Source organism: Gnatocerus cornutus, chromosome 10 (genome assembly GCF_029298725.1).
Source record: "Gnatocerus cornutus isolate USDA-ARS CGAHR chromosome 10, icGnaCorn1.1, whole genome shotgun sequence".
NCBI classification, from domain to species: domain Eukaryota; kingdom Metazoa; phylum Arthropoda; class Insecta; order Coleoptera; family Tenebrionidae; genus Gnatocerus; species Gnatocerus cornutus.
Window position 1 is genome coordinate 511,805 of NC_142242.1, and position 24,085 is coordinate 535,889.

At 34.9% G+C, this 24,085-nt stretch overlaps 1 protein-coding gene across 7 annotated transcripts in view; it reads right to left on the reverse strand.

Annotated features, from left to right (window-relative positions):
- LOC148166914 (agrin-like) overlaps window positions 1–24,085 on the reverse strand; it is a 122,342-nt gene that overhangs the window by 82,692 nt on the left and 15,565 nt on the right. For 4 of the 7 annotated variants that reach the window (XM_088048329.1, XM_088048327.1, XM_088048335.1 and 1 more), the window contains exon 2: window positions 11,307–11,336. The exons of the other annotated variants lie outside the window; for them this stretch is intronic. In XM_088048329.1, coding sequence (XP_087904455.1) covers window positions 11,307–11,336 — 30 coding nt within the window. The remainder of the gene's footprint in view (window positions 1–11,306; window positions 11,337–24,085) is intronic. 7 annotated transcript variants of the gene reach the window in all.

Genomic DNA, 24,085 nt, shown 5'->3' on the forward strand with positions numbered 1-24,085 from the left:
TTAAAAAATTCTAGACACACGATACCGTACACAATCACATTACTTTACCTACCCTTCGCGGAAAAAAATATTTATACCGTCAGCCTTTCCTTACACAAAAAATATTTTTAACTGATACTCTCATCGCCATGCGGAATGCGAATCCGAGACATATGTATATTGAGATTATAAAATACCAAAAAGAAGCAATAACGCTTACTTCCTGTGATATTAAGGAAGAGAGAAACACGAATGTGACAAGAAATCATTTTTATGATCTGAAATCTAGGCCAGTTTACCTTTGTTATTTTCACAAATCATACAGTCAAATTGACACAATTGACAACTATGCAACAATGTCATGGAGACGCAGAAAATTCTCTTTTTGGGCAATTAGAAGGCGGTAGGAAAATTTGGTAAACTCTAAACAGAACTCCAAGACAAATATTTCTTCGCTAGACAAAGTTCAGTGAATTATAAACGTAGAAGTTTATCGAACACGTGGGATACGAATACCAGATATTTTAAGTCGTGTGGAAAGAATGAATAATGAACGATTGCCGTAAAATTTATGACGGGTCTTCCAAAACTCTAAGATATCTAGATTCATAGCGTTGAAATAAATTGATGTAGAGGTTCAAAATGTATTATGTAGACATGAACAAATTTGCAAGTTTTATTTTTACTTTCTAGAAATAATTCAGATGTATTCGGGGAAGAAATCTTTGACTCAAAGATCACATTTGTCAGAGTAGATTTCTTGGGATCTAGGCTGGTATAAATAGAATTATAAAACTTTATCACAACACACGCAAACACAAAATTCAATTTGGAGAAACCCTTACCTATGTTCCTAACTCAAGCAATTATCTCAGTTTGCGTATTACATTGGTCACATTGTGTTTGCGGAAACTTTCCTGGCGCAGTTTTGAAGCGATCCTTATTTATTGGCACGTTTCTGTTTCTTACACTCATAAAAAAGTTACGAGCTTATTTGCACATGTGCATGGCAACGCATGATTCGTCGAAAGGGGTTGCATTGCGTGTGAACTTCCGATTGAACGACCCCTCATGTTGGTAATACAAGATAAAGATGTTGCAGGGAATTCTGGAAATATTCTGCTAATATAAACATGGCGTGTGTACACCTAATATGCGAGCACAGAGGGAAAATGCAATATTCTGAAATCTACTTATCTAATTATAATGGTGTACATATCTTAATTCAACTCTACAACATATACCACGTTGTTTCCATTAACGATATGCAAAATAGGCTTCCACGAGCGAGAAACGGAAAACCGGACACTGCGTCATTAAAATAACCGAAACAAATCCTAACAGAAGAAAAGTAAATTTTAAAATCACATTAAATTTGAAACCTTTCAAAAGATTTCGGCAAATCTTCAGTTGATCCTAGAACAAGTCCTGCTGTGTATGGTTTTAAGAATCGTAAAACAACAGTACTGCGCTCATTAAAATACAATGTCTTTCCAGAGAAGCGTCCCAACTTTGCGAGTTATTTTAGAATAACAGAGTGGAGTCTCCAAAATCCCGACAAATTCATACAGCCTGATGTACATAATAGTTTCACAGTGGCTTGTGTAAACTTACACGGACGTCAAGATAGGGTATCTGATTTTATATCAGACTTACGTCAAGAGCAGCTGAGACGAGAATCAAATCTGAACCGTACGTGTCCTGTACTGATTTTAAAAGGATGACTTGCCTGCTGAAGACTGACGTTAACATCCAAAGAGTGAATTATCTATTCTCTGTATAAACTTGAAGCTCTATAAATAAACAAATGGATTCTAGTCACACGTTAAAATAAACCATTTGTGTAATTATTCAAGCGTAGGGGAGATGTAAACATTTCGGTTGCATTAAGTTAAACAACTTGCTCCCATTTCCCCTATTTTAGCTAAATAACAATCCCGTTAGTGCCCACGGAATGACAAGCTTAGTGCCTTTTTCCTTTTACTAAAAATTTTTAATTAATTTTATTGAACTCGAAACGCTTCCCATTATCCTCGATTAAATCTGTTAATCTAATTGCGATGTTAAAAGTCCAATTTAAGTTATCGGTGGATTGATTTTTCGCGTTTTTGATACTATAAGAATCTGCTCGCTTTGAAAGGCAATGACAAACACATTGCTCGCTTTGAACAGACCTATTTTCACGAGTTTTGCTGGAGTCATCAGTATTTTTCATCTATTTCATTCTCTAACGCCTATCTGACCATTCATGCATCAGTTAGCGTAACGCGAAAATATTAACGAACAAAACGCCGAGTTTCATCTGAAAAATAATTTCGTAATTGCTTATATAAAAGAAACTCCTATACTAATAGCTTTGTTGATCCCTTTACGCTTGTGCTGTCGTAAACTTATATAAGACAAGATAAACCAAAAGATTAAATAAGATCCGACGCAGATAAACCGAAAATTCGAACTTGAAACTCTGCGAAATATAAATAGCTCTTAGGAAGATCGATTTCGCCATTGGAAATTCTGTAATTGTGTGTCCGGAGAATATTCAATTACGTTCGTAATAAATAACTTTCAAAACAACGAAAGGGTTAATGTTTGATGGAGACGAATTTTCAGAAGATTACAGAAGGAACTCAGGCACTCTATCAAAAATAATCGCATTTCAGTGTACTGTCCCGACATTACTTTTTAGTTTACTTGTGCTGATTAAACATTAATTCGTCACAAACTGAACCCTTGCCGGTCATCGACCATGAAATTGTCATTACGTTGCTCTAAAAACTGGACAAAGCTGCTGATTATCGATTGTTTTTAACATTTCCCCAAAACAACATTCAATTGGATTTCGATTAAAACACGATTAGTTTACAATCAATTACAATAAAGTGTATCTTTGATGTTTCGCGAAAAGAAACCACATCATAGAGTAAACTGTTTGCTTCTATTTTCCACACGCGCACCAATTTAGTTACATTAGTTAATAGTTATTTACAGTACAAGCGCCGAAAGACCTCATGCAGAGGACTGCAGACGAGCGCGTTTCAAAAAAATTACACATCATTTTTTCATACTGCTAGCTATGTATTTTACGAACTTAATATCATCATCATTCTGATGTTCAGGGCACTAGAATATGATAAATGAATGATACAAACGTAGTTTTAGTCACGAGCGGAGCGAATGTTTAAGAAAACGAGGGTCTAAAGAAATTTTTACACGCGTTACATACTATACTTTTTCTACGACTGAGTTCGTACTGTCAATGTCATGAGCGTCTTTGGAGTCGTATGTGCAACGTAATTTAGCGATGCTGAAATGACGAATTGGACTGAAACTGTAAGTAGGATCTAATTATCGAGTTATGAACGCGACGTCAAAATGTGTTGCCAAAATAAAACAATAGTTATTGGCAAAGTTTGAAGAGATCTTGTGGTTTGTTCTGATAAGTAGATTATGAGGACTACCGTCCGACCCCTTTTGAACTCCGTGCTTGGCACCTCTACAGAAACCGATATCCAATTAGGATTACGCCGTACAGTTTGATGTTATCGAAACTACGAGTAGGATGGCCTATTTCTCCAACGTCAAGCTATACCATCAAACAAACCGACAAATTGAATAAAAATCAATTGGAGAATTAGCTACTCTTTCGAGCAAGTTAACAACTCTTTAGATAAAACCTGAAAATAAACAGCAGAGAATATTCCCATCAGTAGTAAAGCACCGGTACCTCTTATAGACAGTAATTAAATTTGAAATTATTTTCTTAAGTGCTTAAGCCGCGAAAGTGAAAGTATTGAATAAAGCATCTTGGTGAAGGTGAAAAAATATTAATTATAGACGTTTAGAACGGCACGAAAAATGCCTTCCTGCTGATTAAATTAACCTGACAAAAGTGTCATATGGTACGACGCGCGACATAATCAATGTAAGGCAAATTAAGTCAAAAAAGTGACATCATTTTCACGACACGTTGTCGAACTTTTATTATGATTCATGCGTGCTGACAGCAGTTTTAAAAATAAAGAAAAACACTTCGATATCTACCTATTAACACTTACTAAATTTCTGCTTGAAGATATTGTTATGTCATGTGTAACTGTTTTTGGGTATTCTCGACACTTTTCACGATCCCCCGCGCCCCTGGACACTTTTCTCGCGCATATTTCCGCCCTCCAAACGGCACAATTTACATAAAAAAAACGTTTTTAGTCCGACGATTAACATTAACATTTCGATGGATGGACGCTGGTGGCGCTGGTGTCGTGCTTCGGCCAATGAGCCTTCGCCACGTTCACTGGATCGAAAACCCATTGCATGAAAAAAAATTCGATCCAATGACAGTTGGCATTGCTCAAATTTCGTCCTAATTCTCGGTTTTTTTATGTTAAACTGCCGGAATTTTTGATGTTAAAAGTCACCAAGAGCCCCCTTTCCGGCAGAACGCACAGATGGGTGACTCCGCTTATTTCATAAAATCCTTTATCGCCCGGCAAGATGTGAGGTTATGTTATCTGTCAAAGTTTTAGTTGGCTCCGATGAAACGACCAACTCACGCTCTAAGGTTGGCAACACTGAGTGTGTTTCACGTGCTGCCTAAGCAAATCGAACTTGAAATGTCATTTTTGTGAGGTTATGAGGTGACGTTTTCTATCTTTGCCATTAATTAGCCCATTATCTAATCCCAAGCGCTCTCTTCATGAAAACCTCTTCCCATGATTGCAATTCTGGGATTGGTGGAGGCACCGCAGATTGTGACGATCAAACGAAAAAGATCATCGGGTGGTTTATGAAAGGGCCTTGAAAGACAACGGAATAATCGTTGTAACAATCTGTTCTAAGGTATTTCTTATGCTGTCATTCTGACGTCAAACTTTCTTCCCATCAGAGACACCTCACTGTGGTTTCAATGACGAACAACATTTTCGAAGATTTTTTATGCGTCACAATCTCTTATGGAAGGTAACAGAGAAACATGGACATCTTTAGACATCAACATAATGGGAGTTTGAACAACTTTTGGAAAACATTTATACTTGACAACCTTTTTTGGAAATTGTTAGGTATGTATTTTCTTTTACATTGTCAAGGCTGTCATTCTGAAGTCAAGTTTTTCGAAACTCCTCGCTGTGCGGTTTTATTGCAAAACAACTTTTAGATGATGCTTTATGATTTACAATCCTCTTTGGAAAGCAGAGAAACGTGGAGATCTTTAGACATCAGCAATATAATGGGAGTTTAAACAACTTTTTGGAATAAGACTTAAACTTTAAGACCTCTTTTGGAAAAATGCAGAGAAGCACAGAGATCTCCTGTGTTATGATGGGCTGTTTTGAGGTATTTATTTTCTTTTACATTATCAACGCCATTCTAAAGTCAAACTTTCTTCCCATCAGAAACACCTCGCTCTGGGGAACAACTGTTGATGATGCTTTATGCTTTACAATCCTCTGTGGAATATCAGGGGAAATCATTGGGACATCAGGGGCAATCAATAGGAAACCAGGGAAAGTCAGACGAAATCACAAGGAAATTAGGGAAAGTTAGACGAAATCACAAGACAATCAGCGAGGAAATCAGGTGAACTCAGGTGTACGCCATTTTTGAATAGCATTAACCCCTGGTCAATAACAATTTATGAATTAATAAACGTAAACAAGCGGGTGGTTCCCAAACAATGGGCCCCAAAATTAGCTCATTTATAATTGCTCAAATCTCAAAATATCAACGTTTTTTGACTCGGTCATTAATTTTTGTATGTTGTATGGCAGCGAAAACACCCTGCATGTATAATAATGGAAGATTTGTGTAGAAAGCATACGGAGGTTCAGTTGGGAAAAACAAAACTTTCTACCCATCTTTACTCTCGCTTTTGTTGCAATAACCTTTGAAGAACAGCACGACGGGACTCTTCCGGTCATTGCAATTCTGGGATTGGTGGAGGCTTCGCAAATTGTGACGAACAAACGAAGATGATCGGGCGGGCTATAAAAGGACCTTCAAAAAGACATTGGAACAACACTTGCAATTGCAAGTGAACGATTTGTTTCAGAAGTGGACAATTTACTTCAGTTTTTGTGGAAAACATCAATGACGTGAAGTAGTGCTTTCTGTGTTGTAATATTCTGTTCTGAGGTATTTTCTTTTACATTATCGATGCTATATCATTCTGAAGTCAATTTTTTTCCATCAGAAACACCTCACTGTGTGGTTTAATTGACGGACAACATTTTGGAAGATGTTTTGTGCGCCACAATCTCTTACCGAATATGACAGACAAAAAAGGAGAAGAGGAAGAGGTAGTGTAGTTTACGACGAAAGAGATTCTACGACGAGGTAATAGAAAAACAACTTTATGAGAGATCTTTTTTCACCAGAGCACATAGATGACAAGTACGCTGTTATTAGAAACGTCTATTCAAAATTTTAGGACCTACTCCAAATATAATCAGGAAAAATCAAAGAACATGTATAGAGGAAGTCAGGAAAATGGTAACAACAAAAACAGCTACTACAATGTTTTAATGACGTGACCAGACCTAACATTAAGGTAACTGCAAATGCTTTAGACTCATATAACAATTATAATTATTAAGGATATTGAAATGCAATGTTCATATGAAAGACTACACCTGTCTGATTTATAAATTTTCCGCGTACTGTTAAATTTTTTATAGCGAAGCCCGTTGGCTTTATATGTAATCTATTTTGAAAATTTTATTCTTTTTTTCATTCTGAAATTTTCAGGAAAATCTTCATTTTGCCAAGCGTAATTATTTTTATCAGAGTTTCAAATATCGAAAAACACAAAAAATTAAGTTATCCTAAAACTTTCTTTGCTTAATGTTAAATGGCCAAATACAATTAACTAGGTGGACCTCGGAAATCTGTGGATCTCGCTTTTTGTAGACCTAGCTTTTCCGTGGCCTTCTTTGTTTTATAGTATAACAAATGACCAACCACAAATTAATATCCAACGCCACGGAAAAGCGAGGTCTACGAAAAAAGCGAGATCCACAAATTTCCGAGGTCCACCTAGTCAGTACATAATTTATGGTCGGATATCTTTCTCGTTGTCAGTGCTGACTTAAAATAAAATGTGAATTCAGTGTTATTTTATTCTGTCGTCGGAAAAGCAGCAATCTGTTGTTGAGAATAGATTAAATATTAATTGAAATTTTATCACAGAGTATTTGTAATTGTATTTCATTGTTGAATTTTCGAGTACTGTATCCGAGTCGGTGGGTACTTTCAAGTAGGTAACCAATTATGCCTGATCAAGCTGCTAAACCTGTCGATGGAATGGAATCAGATCGCGCGTGGTTTACTATCGACAAGTAATTCTAATTCACCATGACCGAAACATTTATTCTCGGTCACACACATTTGATACTAAAACTATTTGATTAGAATAATTTGCGGTAATGGACGCTCCAACAGTTATTGCAGCAATTACACTCTCTCCTCAATTCCATTTCCTCGACGAAATTAAAATTCGGATCAGACAAAAATTCATTACAAACATTAAAATTTTCTAGAATTATTACACGTTTCTTATTGTAATTATCCCATTATTGGATTTTAAACTTTCCAGTCATGATAAAAGTGGAGAGGTTTCATCCGTTCTTCCGCAAATGACAAATGGAAAATCGATTTGATAAAATTGCATAAGGGTAAGATAGACGTTTCTCAAATTAGTTATGAGGAAAGTTTTTCATTTTTTTACGTTTCTCTCGATTCCGCCGGAAACAAACTCAGCGCTCATTTTTAAACGCCGCAAGATGTAAAATCAAAATTGGAACCGGTCATCGATCAGGATTACGTGATCTCTTTATCGATTTCTGAATTACTTCGAGTCGTTACTTATGGAAAGATGTTTTAATAAATTCAACTGCGGCGGTTTGTGTCGATGGAATCGTACATGCACGTCAATGAAATCAACTAGTTTATTATTATGGTTATTTGTCTAGAAAAGGGATAATCAGAATTTTTCAATAGTTTCCTCAAATCGACGACCATTTTTTAGCTATTTTATCTATAACCATAATTCGTTTATAATATGTTCGTTTTTAGAAAAATAATTAAATTCGTCGGCTCTAATTGGCATCTGGTATCCGTGTCTCCACTTGCCCGCTCAACTTAAGGGTCTTCTAGTTCTTAAACGAAACACGTTAGGATAAAAATTATTGCACATTCTCTTTCCATGAAGTCCCGAGACTTACCAATTTACGAATTGCCGTCTATTTTCGAAACGCCCTGTATAATTACACATTTTTATTGCGTGTCCAATATAACAGGAGAGAGTTTAGTGTGGTTTTGGTATCTCGTTATAGCGGGGTTCTACTGTAAAAAGGACCACAACACATTTCACAGAAAGGTCGTAGATAAAATGTTGTATTTTACTCGCATATTATAATTATTCAATAACGTGCTACTATTTCGACTGCCTGGATCAAGTAAATTTTATGATTTTTTGTGCGGTAATTGAATAGAATTTCGGGTGTGTCTGAGCATGTTTAGAGAGGGTAACAATGAATTGATAAGAGTTAGCGTTGCACATTCCGTGTTCGTGCAATGGCTTTGTTGATTTTAGGCAAAGCAGTTTAATCTAAATGTGTGTGTATTCGGCAGCGTCTCCAGACTTGAGCGTGATTGCCCCATAGCGCCCGACTCAATTTGACGTAGTAAAGTAATGCAAATGATAGTCGAGTGAAACGAGGAGAAATTCGCGGCCAACTAATCCAGAGTCTTATCCTGGAGTAAGTTCGTCAACTACCTTTAATAAGTGGTACAAACCTGGAGCAGAGAACCTTAATGAATCATGGTCCGGATATTGCCATGTCAGCACCCTTCTTCCCTCATCCAGTACTTCAGTGGGCTCAATTGCACGTCATTACATATACACATTTTACAGTGATACACTTAGGAATTTAATCAAGACCACATTGCTACATTTCTTAAAGTTAATTTATGATCTAATAGATTACGAAACAAAGAGATGAAAAGCTTAATAAAAGTACTACACGAGATATTAAATTAGAAATTTTAATACCGGCGGGACAGAAGCCGAGTGTGCAACTAGTATGTAAAAGAAGTCGGTACCAAGCAGGCTTGTCTTCTTAATAAGATTCACAAACTTTCATAACACCCAGTCCTCGTCTCTTTTTTTTTCTTTTCCTAGAAACTTTTTCAAACCTCGCTTATTGTAATTTCCTTGCGTCAACTCGAGCGACATCAATCCATATAATTTCAAAGCAATTACAACGATTCTTTATGCACCTTTGTACTATCAATCACCCCCATTTTATGCAAATTATCCAATCCACCGCATGCTCACTAACTCCAACCCTTTAAAATTCTCACAATCACCGCCAACATCCAATAAAACTTCCGACAATTTTTCATCCAACTAATAATTGCCAACGACATACCTTCAAAAATCAAACATGAGAGTCGCGAACGCACGTGTGGAAAATTTTAAGATAAAACCTTGGCGAGTGGGTAAAAATTACTTAATCGCATTTTTGAAATTATCTTAAACATAATCTCAAATATGTGTTAAATTACTTTAGCGACACCGCAGTGAAACGCAAAAGGGGGAAATCAGCCACGAAAAGAATTATCGTTTTCGATAAACAAAATGTTCACGTGCCGGCAAAATGCATTTGAACGGATTTTGCTGTCGTGTTAAATGAATTTTAAAAAGTGAAGCGGAAAAAGCAGTGGTGTCTCCTGGGGCAAGGTGAAATAAAAAGTGCTTTTTTTCTAGTTTCGCACTAATGACTGTTTTTTAATTTCGATCGTTAGTTGGGTGAAATCTGTCCAAGACATACTAAACATTTGATGAAGGTCTTTGTGAGGTTGATAAATAAAATGCGCGGAAATTCACCCTTTTGGGGTTAATGTCAACTATTTCTTTAATACATCTCGAGGGTAAAATTAGACAAAGTGTAGATTTATAGGTCTGGGGGTGAAAGGTTGTTGAAGTCGTTTATTTGATCTTTAGATGATGATAAAAAAATCGATTGTGGTGTTCATTTTAAAGTTAATGTATGCTACGTAAGTAGATTTGAGTGTGTATATAAATTTCCTTCGTCGACGGGAAAGGGCAGAGGCACCAACCGTTAGTGAGGTCGTCATAGAGATTTTAGGGTCGAAATGTACACAGGAAGGGATCTACGAAGAGAAGGCAGTAGAGAATATTTAATTTATTATTCATAACTATTGTGTAACACTTGTCATTTACATGTTTGATTAGTGAATCCATCGGCAGTTAGGAAACGAGCGAATTTGGGTGAATTGCTATAAACAAATAAATTGCTCCGAGATGAACGTATTGTTTCGAAGCAAAAGTTAACGTGTTACGTTCATTGTAAATTCTATAAGATCGAAAGGAGCATGTTGTTTTGTTGTGCCTTGGGTCGCCTAGGGTGAAGTTAATCCTATGGGAACTAGAGTGACGTCAGGACAATTAGAAATTGTGGTCGCAATTCCCCACTGCTCCTTCACAATAAAGCTGAGAATACAACAATCGCAAACCCGACGACTTCATTTCTTACTAATACTATGAATAAGATTAGGTACATTCACATTTATTCACAAGAGCCATTATGTTTTCAATGAGGTTCGATCGAAAGCGCATTCTCTCTACTTGTTCACTCTAAATTTATTTAGCTCTTTTAATAAAAATTTGTCGAATTTCAAATTTCTTGATTGAGCTGTTTTCCAAAAGTGCGTACTTCACTGAACACTATTTCAAACCTCGAGCTGCTTTTAGTTTACTCTCAAACATGCGGGTTGAATTTGACACTCCCCTTGAGGTCTGATATTCCAGTACTAGCACCCACTTCTTTGATGTGCAGTTTATTATTTAAACACAGCATGTCTACACCGTACTAGTATACTCTATTTCCATTTTCCATACTCCGACGCACCTTTGTGCTTGCCTACATATACATTTGCGCGTTTTTATCAAAGACATTTTCAGGCTTCGGATATTTTTCTCAGCTACGTTACAAGAATCAAATAACAATTTACCACATAACAAACAAAAGACCCCGCAAAGATCTTTTATTAAATTTAACATTTAAACAATTTTCCGGTTGTTATTTCTTAAATTTATCGTTTTACTTCGGAGCTGCGAATAAAACAAACACAATACGTATTTTAGTCTTGTTCTAAAACTATCGTAAAAGCAAAAATTAGAATTTTAAAAAGCCAATTAAGAATTATGTACAGTGTCGTTCCAATTTAACTAACTAATTAAGTTAGTAGCTTGTGTTTTTAGTACGTTAAAATAATAAAATAAGAGAGCACTATCCTTCGGAACTTACCATTAAGGAATAATGAGAGTTTGAATTTTGCTGAAAAGAAAAATCGGCAATTACTAATCAAAGCATAAAATTTCTGGTAACTAAAGCTACGACTACCTGCATCTAATTGCCTTCTCCAATTAAAAATTATCGAAGCTTTTAACGGTCTAATCGAAAATTCTTAGAACTAGATCACGTCACACAGTTAATGTAGCATCACCTCTTCAAATTATCGAGAAAATTCCAAACTAGTGAACTGTTAACATTAATCGTGCCTTGTAGTGTAAATTAGCTAAAACCTCAACTTAAATGTGTAAACCGTATCAAGGAAAACAGGCTTTTAGCTCAAAATAATTTAATCTATACAAGAACAAGTTAAACATTCTACTCTTATACAACCCACTATACACTTAGTCGAGTGCGTGGCGGCATGTGCAGATGTGAGCTAAATCTTTTATTTCCTGCTAAAATCAACAAGCAACAGATTAAGACAATTTCCGATCACGTGTAAAAGCAATTTATCCTTTCTAGCCGCGAAATAAAATTATCGCAAATTAAGTGAAAGTGCACGAGCCCTTTTAAACTAATTATATTTTAACCAAAACCGGATATGTGCTAATAGGACTTAATTTTATTAAAGGGTATTGAGAACATAATCTTGGGGTATTTAATACCTAGGGCGCACTTATTAAGTTAACGCATCCTTTACCAGAGAACAAAGAACTTGAAAAATGATTATGGTGTGAATATGGTCATCAGGTGCGGTTTAAAACCGTTTCCGGATGTTAAATGTCCTTTGTTTTCTCACACAAAAATTTATATTGTTACACAAAATCTGCTGGTAAAATGTGTAGGCAAAGATGTAACAATGAAAGCAAAAATGAGCTTTTTGAAAAGACAATGAAACTGCGATGTGGGTGGCTGGGCGGCATAAGACGATTCGTTTCGTAAAAAAAAACAAGTAGGACGTTGTTTTTTTTTCTTTAAAGACGGAAAAAACTACATTTCCCTGGAATTTATAAATCAATACAAATTCTTTAAGTTGTAATTACTATGAGCTTAACTTTGAATTGTTATAGCTACAAAACGTAGAGCGCTCCGCGGGTGTTTTATCAATACTCTTGCAGCTATAAATACTCGCGTCGAAGTGAGAAAGTTATTCTACAGAGTGTACAAAAAAGCAAAAATCAACAATAGAAAATAGAGCTCTCAATAAGTGTTAAGTGATGTCACTTTTATCAAGAACCAGTGTATTCTTCCCCTTTGAGCGATTTTCGGTAAAGGTGACAATAGTGAGCTGTGTAGGTGTCGCCTTTGTTAAACTAAAAATACACTTTGCACTTGAATTAAATCATTTTTATACAGATAGAAACAGGGAAACTTTAAAGTTTTAAAGTAACAAATTTTTCTCCGTACACGAAAACTCGCTTAAAACCAAAGCAATGTAGATTGTACAATGTACACGTCATCTTTTATACATTTTATGATGACATAGATGCGAACGTACCACCTACAGTGTGTTTATATTTTTGTTCACTTAAATTTAGTTTAAATAAAATGACTTAATTAACGAAGACAACAAAGGCTCAGATTACGTAAACACAAACGAAAATTCTTCCGAGTTTTGGTGAGAGATAAGAGAGTTTGAAAACGAATTTTCTTTAACACCTACTTACTCTGATCTTTTTTAAATACAAGTTACAAAGAAAATTCATTTAGATACCTACGCAGCTTGTTTATTGTTAGCCTGCATAACAAGTGCTCGTACAAAATATTGAAATAAGCTTTATTGTGTCAAGTGAAAAAATGTGTTTTAGGATCGATCAACGCGCTGCTGCCTTGATAACGTTCTAAACACGTTTATTACATCTTGGGTATTGATTTGGCGGCATTCACGAAGCAAATGTGGACAATGATCGCATAATTAATCTTCTCGTATGTATAATATATAACAAACATGTCAAAACATAAACGATTAAGTATTGTAATTAAAAACTTGAATGAATGTGCTTTATTTAATTTATTTATGAGCAAAACTTTTTCTATAAAACTTTTCAGTATCTATGTGGCATTTAATTAAAGTCGCAGATTGATTGATTAAAAAATGACGAGAACAATATTGGAAGAAGATTTTTCATAAATTCATCGATGAGCAATCGCATTTTGAATCGAGTCGAATTTAAGATAAATCTCGTAGTTTCGGTGGTGTATTTTATATCTTCCGTGATTACTAATTAAAGTGACATAACATTTAAAATGCAAAGAGAACCAGTAGGATGCCCACTAATGACACAGCTGACATATTTATACGATGATTTGAATATCACACATCCGACCATCTAACTGCTATTCATGAGTCTTACAAATTGCGTAAAATGCTTACTTTCGCATTATACCATATGCTTAACGAAAATGCAACCGTATAAAAATGTGGATAACGTACGACTTTCGTGGATGATTTATTTGAAAGTCGTCTGAAAATGACAAATAATAATAGAAGAACAGTTGTTGTCAGTATGGCCTTCATTCTCTGCACAGCTTATCATGAAGCTGAACCCCATAGCGAAATTTTCATGAGGATTTGCCAAACTTCCACGAACGATGACAGGCGTCAGTTTAGGCTTTCCGTGACAAGCTCATAATTTTAAAAAAATGCTTTACTTTTGCGGGGTTTGTATTCATATTGCTACGTGTTTCCTTTTAACAGTGAACTGAAAGAAACACATTTCGCATCAAATGATATGTACAGTCGCACCAAAAATATTCAAATGCGAGGGGTTACGTATCTTGCAACATTGTTCAATTTTATTACCGCGCAATTTAAAGTCAATATAAACAATAATGTTTTATCAAATGTTAATTGGTTTTATTGTTACGTACGATGCGGATTCTGTTTTAGTTTTAATATATGCGTCAATAAAATTACACACGGAACTGACACTCTTCTATTTATTCATAGCCGCAAATGTAAACACACCGAATTTTGCTGGATCGCCTGTAATAAATGAAATTTCATTCGTCCACCAAAAGCGACACATTCAAATTAAAATAAATGCAGGTAAACTATCACAATGAAGCCAAGACTGGCATTATTTAAAATTAAACGGGAAAACGAATCAAATGTGTTTCAAGCTGTTATTTGTATTCTTCTCTGGCGACGATCATTTGTAAGACCACCCCCTAAACATTCTATTCAACGTTGGAGACACATTACCCATTGTTGTTCCTAATAAAGGTAACTCATGTCTTACATCACTGATTTTACGTGTAAAAAAGATGAAATATTTAAAAATGCGGGCGTGATTCGTTTCAGCAGCGTCTGTCGGTGAATAAACCTCGGAATTTTATTGGTCAAAACAATAAAAGCGATAGGAGTTAAAAATACACAAAATATTAGACAATAAAAGTCTTTCATTAAGTCGATAATTTTCCAGATGCGACATAATCCCTCACTTAGAGCTTTTACGGTTTTATTTTATTTGGTTTAGTTAAGATTTACTGCCGAGATTGTTCTCTATGAGCATTGTTCTCATAAATTTTTATGAGTGGAAGTAATTAAAAAAGTTCTCGATTTCGCCGGTTTTCAGTAGAATTAACAATCTCTATGTTTGATTAAACGATATTCAATACGTAGAGGATGAAAGACAAATGTGATTCACGTTCCGGCAGTGTTTGAATGTTTGTGCAAGTTGATTGCTGACTGCTTGATTCCGAGTATGTTTTATCATTTATCATCAACAAATCCTGAATTACCCATAAAAATCAAACAGTCACTTTTCCGTACACAGGAATATAAATAATTCCAAAGCTTAAACAATACACTGATTTATTTTACGAATTTTACCCGGTGGGCCTCTTCTTTAAATTTGCGGCTTGTCTGCTTTAAAGCTCATTGTGCATTATGTGGGAGGCCGTGGACACACCTAGCCCAATAAAAAATAAATTTTTAGGGCGGCTAATGTATTCAAGGGTAGATTTTAAACGTTTAAATGCTACATTAACGTTAAAATGTTTTATTAACAGACGACAATAAAAACAACAATTTAGGACCAAACTTTGGTTTAGGTGATGATTTATTTTTAGGGGAGATAGGGGCACATTGTTCATAAAAGTTGGTATATTATTATTTTTTACACTTTAAGCTCGTTGAAACAAGCAAACATGATAAAAAAAAGTATTGTTTTATATTTATTGTGGTGCAGTAACAACTTGTTTTGTTGTGATAACTCGTGAGCAGATTCGGTTTGATCAAGTATTTTGTGAAATTGAACGTCATGTTAAATGTCACTTCTACCAAGAACGTCTGAAATTAGAGTAACCTTTTCTTGTAGCACAATGTCTGGTGAATAACTTGCAGGAAACTTACCTAATAATGTCCCGACATATTCATATCGTTCTTGTTTCAGCTTTAACGGTATTTTGCTAAGGCGCTAAAACAAATGTTAATCTTCCTTTCACCCTATTTCAGTTACAAACTACTTGTATTTATAACAACAAAAGATGATTTGTTGAACGCATTGTTCGCTCTTTCTTTTATGCTTCAAAGACAACCGCAAATGTACCGAGGCGGCCCCAGATTAAACGAAAATTTTGCGGGTTATGGCTGCGGCAATTTGCGTTTTCGACAAATATAGTTGGTGTGAGTATCAGTTTAGTTTATTTACATTTTTATGTCGTGAAATTTATTATCGTGTAGTAAAAGTCGTGCGACAATAGTATATTCGCAAAACTGGTAAGTACAGCACTTCTGGGAGTTTTTAAGGGATAGTAAAAGTACCCGACAACAATGCTCGACGTGTAACGTCAGAAAACTGCAACGTGATTATTGCTGGTTGGGGCAACAACGAAACTGAAGTGTCTTTTGACGCACATACTCGCATAACAGTTAATGGAGTAACGTCGCAGGAAAAGAAACCGCAACTACCACAGTACGACAGCCATTGCGGGATAATTCACTATTATGAAATGACAAAGCAAGGACGTTGGTTCGACCTGGAAAGCTTGCAAACGCTGCAAAAGATTAGAGAGACTTTTTTTTAAATCCGATCGAATCGATTGTTTGGTGTCATCACCATGGATGAAAATGTTAAATAATATGTATACAGATTTCTGTCATTAATTCGGGTCTGGGCTCGACATCTATAAATCATGACCGAATCTGCAAAGTTTGGGGCAAAAAATAGCACTTCTGAACACAACAAGTTTCGAGATTTCCCGACGAATTTCTATGATCGACGTCGTCCAGAGACGAGAAGTTTTGACAAATAAGGACGTGTACGAATACAGGACATGGAGGAATTGGAAACAGCAATAAATAAAGATTACAATAATCGTTTTTTTTCTGAATTAAGTAGTCGACACGCAACAATTACAACTTGACACGTTTGTCTCTGGTGGCTTCTTGCTTTTTCGGGTTTCCCACAGAACACAATGACTATAGGTGTGGCTGGCAATTGAATTTTCTAGGTGTAGGCGTAGTATAATTAACCTACTGTTGGTAAACAATCGGATTTTCCAGATTTCATCTTGAAAAACTCCGCTGTTATAAAACACTCTGTTAGTTTTATTAGTTTAGGTGTTAGCTGCCCTGATCCAGTTGATCTACACAAACGTGCCTATTTCCATCATTCTGTCATATAGGATTTTCAGTTTAATGTTAAGGTGATGTATCTCTGCGTTTATCTAACTTGCCTCTTGTTTAATCCAAACATTAATCAATCCATCCACCTGCCACTGCGTTGTCCTCGATGTGTTTACTTCTCTAATTTTTTATTAGTGCATTTGAGTGTTAAAAGGTAAAGTGATCTTAGTCTCCTAATGTTGACATTGATCGTCGTAAAATCAGGACAACCGATCAATGGGATTTTATGAAACTATCAAGACTCGAGGAGTTCTGCGTTCCAAGAGATGCAAATTCTAGAAGGGATCGATAATGAAAAGGGACAACCAACTAACTAATTATACAATATGACGAGGGATGCTCCAAAAATACTTAATTTGTCTTCTCTCACACGAGTAATAAAACTATAAATTTCGAGTAGAAAATAAGTCTTTATGATCGTCTTAGTTGGAAGTTAACAGTTACTTGAGATGAATTTTCGCGGTTATGCAACAATATTAATAAATCAATATACAATATAGTGAGTTAATTGGGTGCCCATAACAAGGACGACGTAGAAAAAAATAATAATAATAAAAAACGAACTTGAAATGGGGACATAGATCACCGGTGTTCTTTATACTGATTGGAGGATTTGTAGAACGTCGTAAATAACTGGGGTATGCTTCACCTGATTCGGGTCTCCCTTTCAACCCCGACTGCCCCCACCGCCCCCGTGGACACCCATACTACGCCCACGTTATATATAGCGTAGTGTGACTGCTGACTGCATTTTCATTTAGTTTTGCTTTCTTTTAAGCGCCTTTTACCTGTTACTGCAATTCATGGTAATTATAAAAAAAGTGAGTTTGAAAGCAGTGTGAAACAGTAATAAATAAATAGTTTAGATATGGGTTGTTTATTAGTTTCGGAACAGAATAATTATGCATATTAATATCGATTTTATGCATAAATTGACCGTAAATAATAGAATTTTCTGCTTGATGTGGCCCGACTCTTATCTAAATATATTATGCTAATGTGTCGAACAGTACATAACGTAATGGTTGATTTATAGTTCATTGATGAAACAAATCGAGTAAAACGAGGAACATCGCAAAATAATGTGACGAACTGTTAGTGCTTATCTGAAGATCTAAAAACCTTGTTAATGACTAAAATAAGCGATTAAAAGGAAATATAACACTCAAAATCTAGATAAAAATCAAATAATGAGCTTGGAGAGAGACGGAGAAGAGCAATTTAGCAAACGTAGAAGAGAGCTTATATTTTTAGAACGAACTGAAATCGTGTAATTGAACAGTTTGTTCGGTAGTCAGCAGTTGCAGAAGTTTAATACAAACTACAATAATTAAAACTACCATTATTCTAGTATTGAATGTTTTTCTTTACGGAATTCAAATGGAAGATATAATTAACAATTAAAATTAACACTCGGTTTAAGCCAAGACTGCTAATGCTGTAATTGCATATTAAATTTTTGGTCTCTCCCTTTTCACATTTTTCTCATTTCCTAATTAAACGGAAAATTGCTTTTAGAAATATAAAGTATAAAGCGGTCTGTTCTTTTTGTCAACTTCCCCTCTTCAAGATTAATATTATCTTTTTGATTTCAGAAAGAGAAAGCCAAATCCATTTGTGTCGTTTGTTATTACTTGCTAAAATAAATTTATTAATCCAGCGTTAACCAACTGATCACAAACTTAATTAGAGTATTTAAAAGCGTTCATCGATTCACGTATTCTATTGATCCAAAAGAAATTGTTCAGCAAGCAATTCATCAACGGTAGTTACGGGAAATGCAAAGAAAAAGATAAATGACACAGAATTAATTATCGCGGAAAGTGGACTGTTGAGGTCACATCTCAGAATAATATTACTTTGTCAACATCAAATCCTCAGGCTCAAAATCAGGGCAAAAACTATTAGTATAATCCCTCTTTCTCCATATTTTAAGCGCAATAAAAACACTTTTATTACTTCATTTCGGTAAAACCTCCCTCGAAAGACAATTTCGAACACTTCGTTGTATATCCCATAAATCACATGTCACGAGAGCATTGACACACTCGCATGCAGGTATGTATGTCTATAAAAGTAACAAATGATAAATTCTCATTTCTGTTTAAATTTCTCATAAAAATAAAACCACGTTGTCACAACTTCCACGGAAACAAACAGAAATAGAAATTGGTAATTTAATTTCTAACTTTTGTAAACATTTACCCCAAATTTATTTCATTCGGGCTCCGAAAATGCGTGATAACAAACACAAATTATTTTACACAAACTTTAAGAAAACAGATGCAAGACCGATTTCAGTAAATTTTCCAGAATTCAGGGCTAAAATGCTGTACTCTTTTGTATTCAAGAATCAATCAGTAAAAAAGCCCAAAACTAACAATTTTGGATCTATAAACTGCTAAAAGTTGTCAGAATTATAAATTTTCAATATTCAGACTCAAACTTCTCTATTTTAAACTATGTATTAAAATTAATTAGACAGGAGAAATGGCGAAACATTGCTACAATTACAATGGGGCAAGTTGTCTTCACAACGGGACAAATAATTTTTTTTACAAATACAAATAGTTTATAACTGAAATAGAGTGAAACGAAGATTAAGATTTGTTTAAACGCTTTGGCAAAATACCCTTAAAGCTGAAACAAGAACGATATGAATATGTCGGGGCATTATTAGGTAAGTTTCGTGCAAGTTGTCACCAGACATTGTGCTGCAAGAAAAAGTTACTGTAATTTCAGACATTCTTGTGTGACATTTAACATGACGTGCAATTTAACAAAATACTTGATAAAACCGAATATTTATATGAGGTATCAGAAATAACTCAAGTTTACTCTAAAAAATAAGCGAGATATCATATCAGAAGTTTAGTTATAGTAATGAATTTTTGCGAAAAATTGCAACTTTTGGCTTTTGGAAAATCAAAGAACTATTTTTTATGTAAAAAATCAAGAGAAAAACGATGGCGCAAACCGCACCTCAATATCTGAAATAGTTTCCGAGATATCGAGCACGAATTGTTTTGAATTTCAAACGGGCCATAACTCGGTTATTTGTTGACGAAACTGCAAAAATTATCATGTTTTTGGATTCAGCGTGAAATTCTGCGTAAAATAAGACCCAAACTTGTTGAGTTTGCTTAATAAATAAACGAGGAATTGGCCAAAAACTGTTTTGAAAACGTCATTTTCAGGTGATTTTCAATCAGTCGAAAGAGGAGCTCAAAATCTATCTGCCGGTCAAATTTGAGATCTATCGGACAAATAATTAACGAATTATGGCAAAAAAATAAAAAAAAATGAAAAATTTTCATCGTTTGAGTCGGAATCGCGAAAAATCGACTATCGAATTTTGGGCTTTTGAGAACATTTTCTAATGTAAATTGAGCCGAGAAAAAGAATGGCGCAAACCGCATCTCAATATCTCAAATAGTTTCCGAGATATTTAACTTTAAAAATTACGAAAAATGAGAAAAAATGAAAATCAACTTTCCAAAACTTTGATCGGCCGTAACTCAGTTATTTGTTGTCGGATCTGAATTTAAATCCCAAATTTGAAATCTGCAGAAAATTCTGCGCAAAATGGTGTACAATGACATCACTGTTGATACGCAATTTTTAGTGGAGGAGATGGAAACACAGTGTTACACCAAGTTGTGATTCGGTTATGTATATAAACATTGAATTTGACGTTAAATTAAATTTAATTAGTCGTTATATTTTTACCAAAAATACACAACGAGGCAAGTTGTTTTTATAACGGTGTAAGTTGTAACAACTTGTGCCTGCATCTCCCCTACTATGTAAATTGAAAGTGTTTTTGTTACAGATAGATTTGTTTAGTGGTTTTTTACGCTTAATTATTTATTGTTATGAAGGAAAGCGTTTACCCTGGGAAGGAAATTGGACAACAACAGTATTTTCTTTGAATATTTTCCCCGAAAATCGATCGTGTCCACATTGCATAGGTAAACTCGTGCATTTAGTGTTTTTCAACATAAAAAACATTCATCTCCGGTCGTTATACAGTCTGCATAACTGATTCATCAGACCTGAAAATGGGCTGCAGGAAATGCAATGAAAAACGTAAATCAGCACAAATTTATTGCAGTGTATAGTGTAGTCCTTATCTAAATTAGCGGTTTCCAGTTTGTTACATTTGTACCGAAATACGAAATAATCAACTCCTTAAACGCATGCCTTGGAGCTACAACTCTTTTAAGAAACTTTAAAAAGGTTGGTGTTGAATTTATGCTAGAAAATTTTGGCGCACTATCAGATCAAGTTGAAATATGATCTAATTATTGCCGTTATAAAGTCTGGAATGCTTTAAATTGGATAAGGCGATATTTAATAATTAGCTATGTATCCGTTCGATAGAATGCGACTAGAGCCATAAACGCCACATAAAATCCAACAAATCGTACCATATGGTTTTGCTGGATCCAATAAAGCAAACCCCATTAGCCGGACAAGGTAGAATCAAGTAACTCGAATCTAAGCATCGATTTAACTTAATTCACGACTTTGCGATGTTTGCAAAACTTCTCCGCTTGTATGTTCCCGATAAATATTTTCTATTTCTCACAGATGGTTTTTGATATTCATCAAATGAGGTGAAATGCATTTCCGTGGGCGTCACTAGACATTCCATGCACGCAGTAACGCCGTGAGACGTTATTTCATTTCTTCAGAGTCCTTTACCTTGTCCAAGAAGAATTTCCCAGAGTTGACATCTCTGAATTTTGACGCGAAAAAATTCCACATCTTCATGATTCGCCAAAATTAATTATTATTTGAATAATTATGTTAAGACATCATTTAACCAGAAAAGTCGTACGTCATGTCTTTACAAACTGACACAACACGAGACATAAATCAAAACTCACAGCCACAATATAATTTTAAACACCCTCTTTGCCATTAATGACTACGATTTAATTGTAATGAAAGCGTAATTGTCAGTTCAACCATCAATCACGTCGAGAGCGTTTCTTCCGATTTATTAGAGCTCGAACAATGGATTTAAATAAAAACAAAAATTTCTTGTTGTAGTTTTTCCCTGTCGATGAAAATGATGTTTTTATCAGTTGCAAAACGTATCAACCGCTGCGAAGAGGGTAAAAATTTATCTCCGCAAACTGTGCGAATTGCATGATCGTGTTTATTCCTGAGCGTTCCAATGTAGGTGGTCTTGTTGACCTTTTATTTTTGCACCATTATATGGCGCTTGAAAGTATTAAATGTGTGCGATATATTAGACTTATAAACCCATTGTCATGTGCCCAGAACTATACTTTCGGTGCTTCGCCGCTTTATTTCTGCATAATATAAACACACGTGCTTAGCTCAAAGACAATTGCACATTTTTTCCTGGAATATCACATTCGTTTCGATATTTATTTCCTTTTCTTCCTACTCACGTCTAAATATAACGTACATCAAAACGATGTGAAAATCCGTAAAATCGCTGTGACGTAAAGCACACAACAAGTGCAGTTTACTCACCGTAAACATTACAATAAGCTTTTCAATTTAAGAAACACTAAAACTAGAAGTTTGTTGGTATTCCAGGAACTTTACAATTTTCAAAATTTATAGTTTTGGTACGAAGGGTTCATTTTTCTACATGACAATTTTGTTCCGATACAGGTGTCAAGCGCCAACGCAAAGCTCACATTAACATTATACATTATGTTAAGAAGACGTCAGAGGAAAAAGGGAGCGGTATCACAGAACGCTCCTAAAAAAGAATAATATAAATCTTTAGATTCCCAATGCATGTCCAGATAAACAAATGAATTACAACGAAATTGTCCTTTTAAGGTAGTACCATAAAGATGACAGTAACGTGATAAGGGGATAAAATAAACCGAAAAAAAAAACAAAAATTATTGATAAGTTTTTCGCTTACAATAAAATAATCGCGTCGTAAAATCCATTTAAATAACTATAATTATATTCAAACTTTAGATTCAATTAGCTTATCTTTAAACGTGCGGTTTTGTTCAAGATTCTTGTTATCTTGTCTTGAGAATATTCACAATTGATCTGCTTTTTCAGCCCGCCTTCATTATTATAATTTGGACCACCACTCAACCACTTTCTCTTGGTTTTGTTTTAATGGCTACCAGTGAGAAAAAAGTCCTTTTACCTACTGCCCACAAGATAACGAATGCGTCACTTTAAAGTGAGTAGATGAAATCTTAAAAATTTTCACTCCATTGTCATCAATTACATGAAACCTTTTACTCATCTCCTTGGCTGTCATCAAGTTATCTTCGTGATTGCCCAACAGAGAAAAATTTTCTTTGATAAATGACTTTTTGAGAATTTGTGGTACTAATCAAGCAAACAAGCCGACTGATTGATCTCTTTAAAACAAAATCTTACAATTAGTTCGAGACTTCAACATCTTCAAGTCTTTATTAAGCAACATAGCAGCTAGGATCATAATTGGTAACGATTAATCAGGTAATCAATTAATAGCTGCTCCTAAATAATGTAAGTTTATTCAAATTAGAAGAGAACCGTGTTTTGGAAAACATGTAGAATTTTAAATTGGAGGTAATGGCTGTGACAGAAACATGGATAATTTTTCATGATGACCGGATTGTTTTGTGTCATCTTTTTGCGGAGTTATCAATGATCTGGGCATAAATTTCGAGCTAATAGTGCAACTCACAATAAATTGAACACGTAAAATATAAATAACTGCGATAAGAGAACCTGAACTATATTTCTATAGGACATGATAACAGGAAATCTATACTTGGTAATAAAATTAATCCCAACAATATGATCCAGTTTGCGATTAACATGCTATAAATAAAAGTTGAGCAGGCTATTGTGAGCAAGTTATCAGCAGCGATTTCAATATAACATATATTTAATTATAATGTGACGTATCCCGAGGGATGAGGCAAGCATATCAATTGTTTTGCTGCAATTTCAAACAATAACCGTGTTTTTGACACCTAATCTGTATGGATATTATTCATTAGCAGCAATTTATATCAAATCAAGCACAATGAGCAATTAATGATCTTGATCGAGTAAAAAACCAATTGATGGGTTTTGATGTGTTAATAATATGACATGACTCTCACATGATGTCAGAGTATGAGAAAGAGCTGTCGAGTTCAATTTTAAGTCG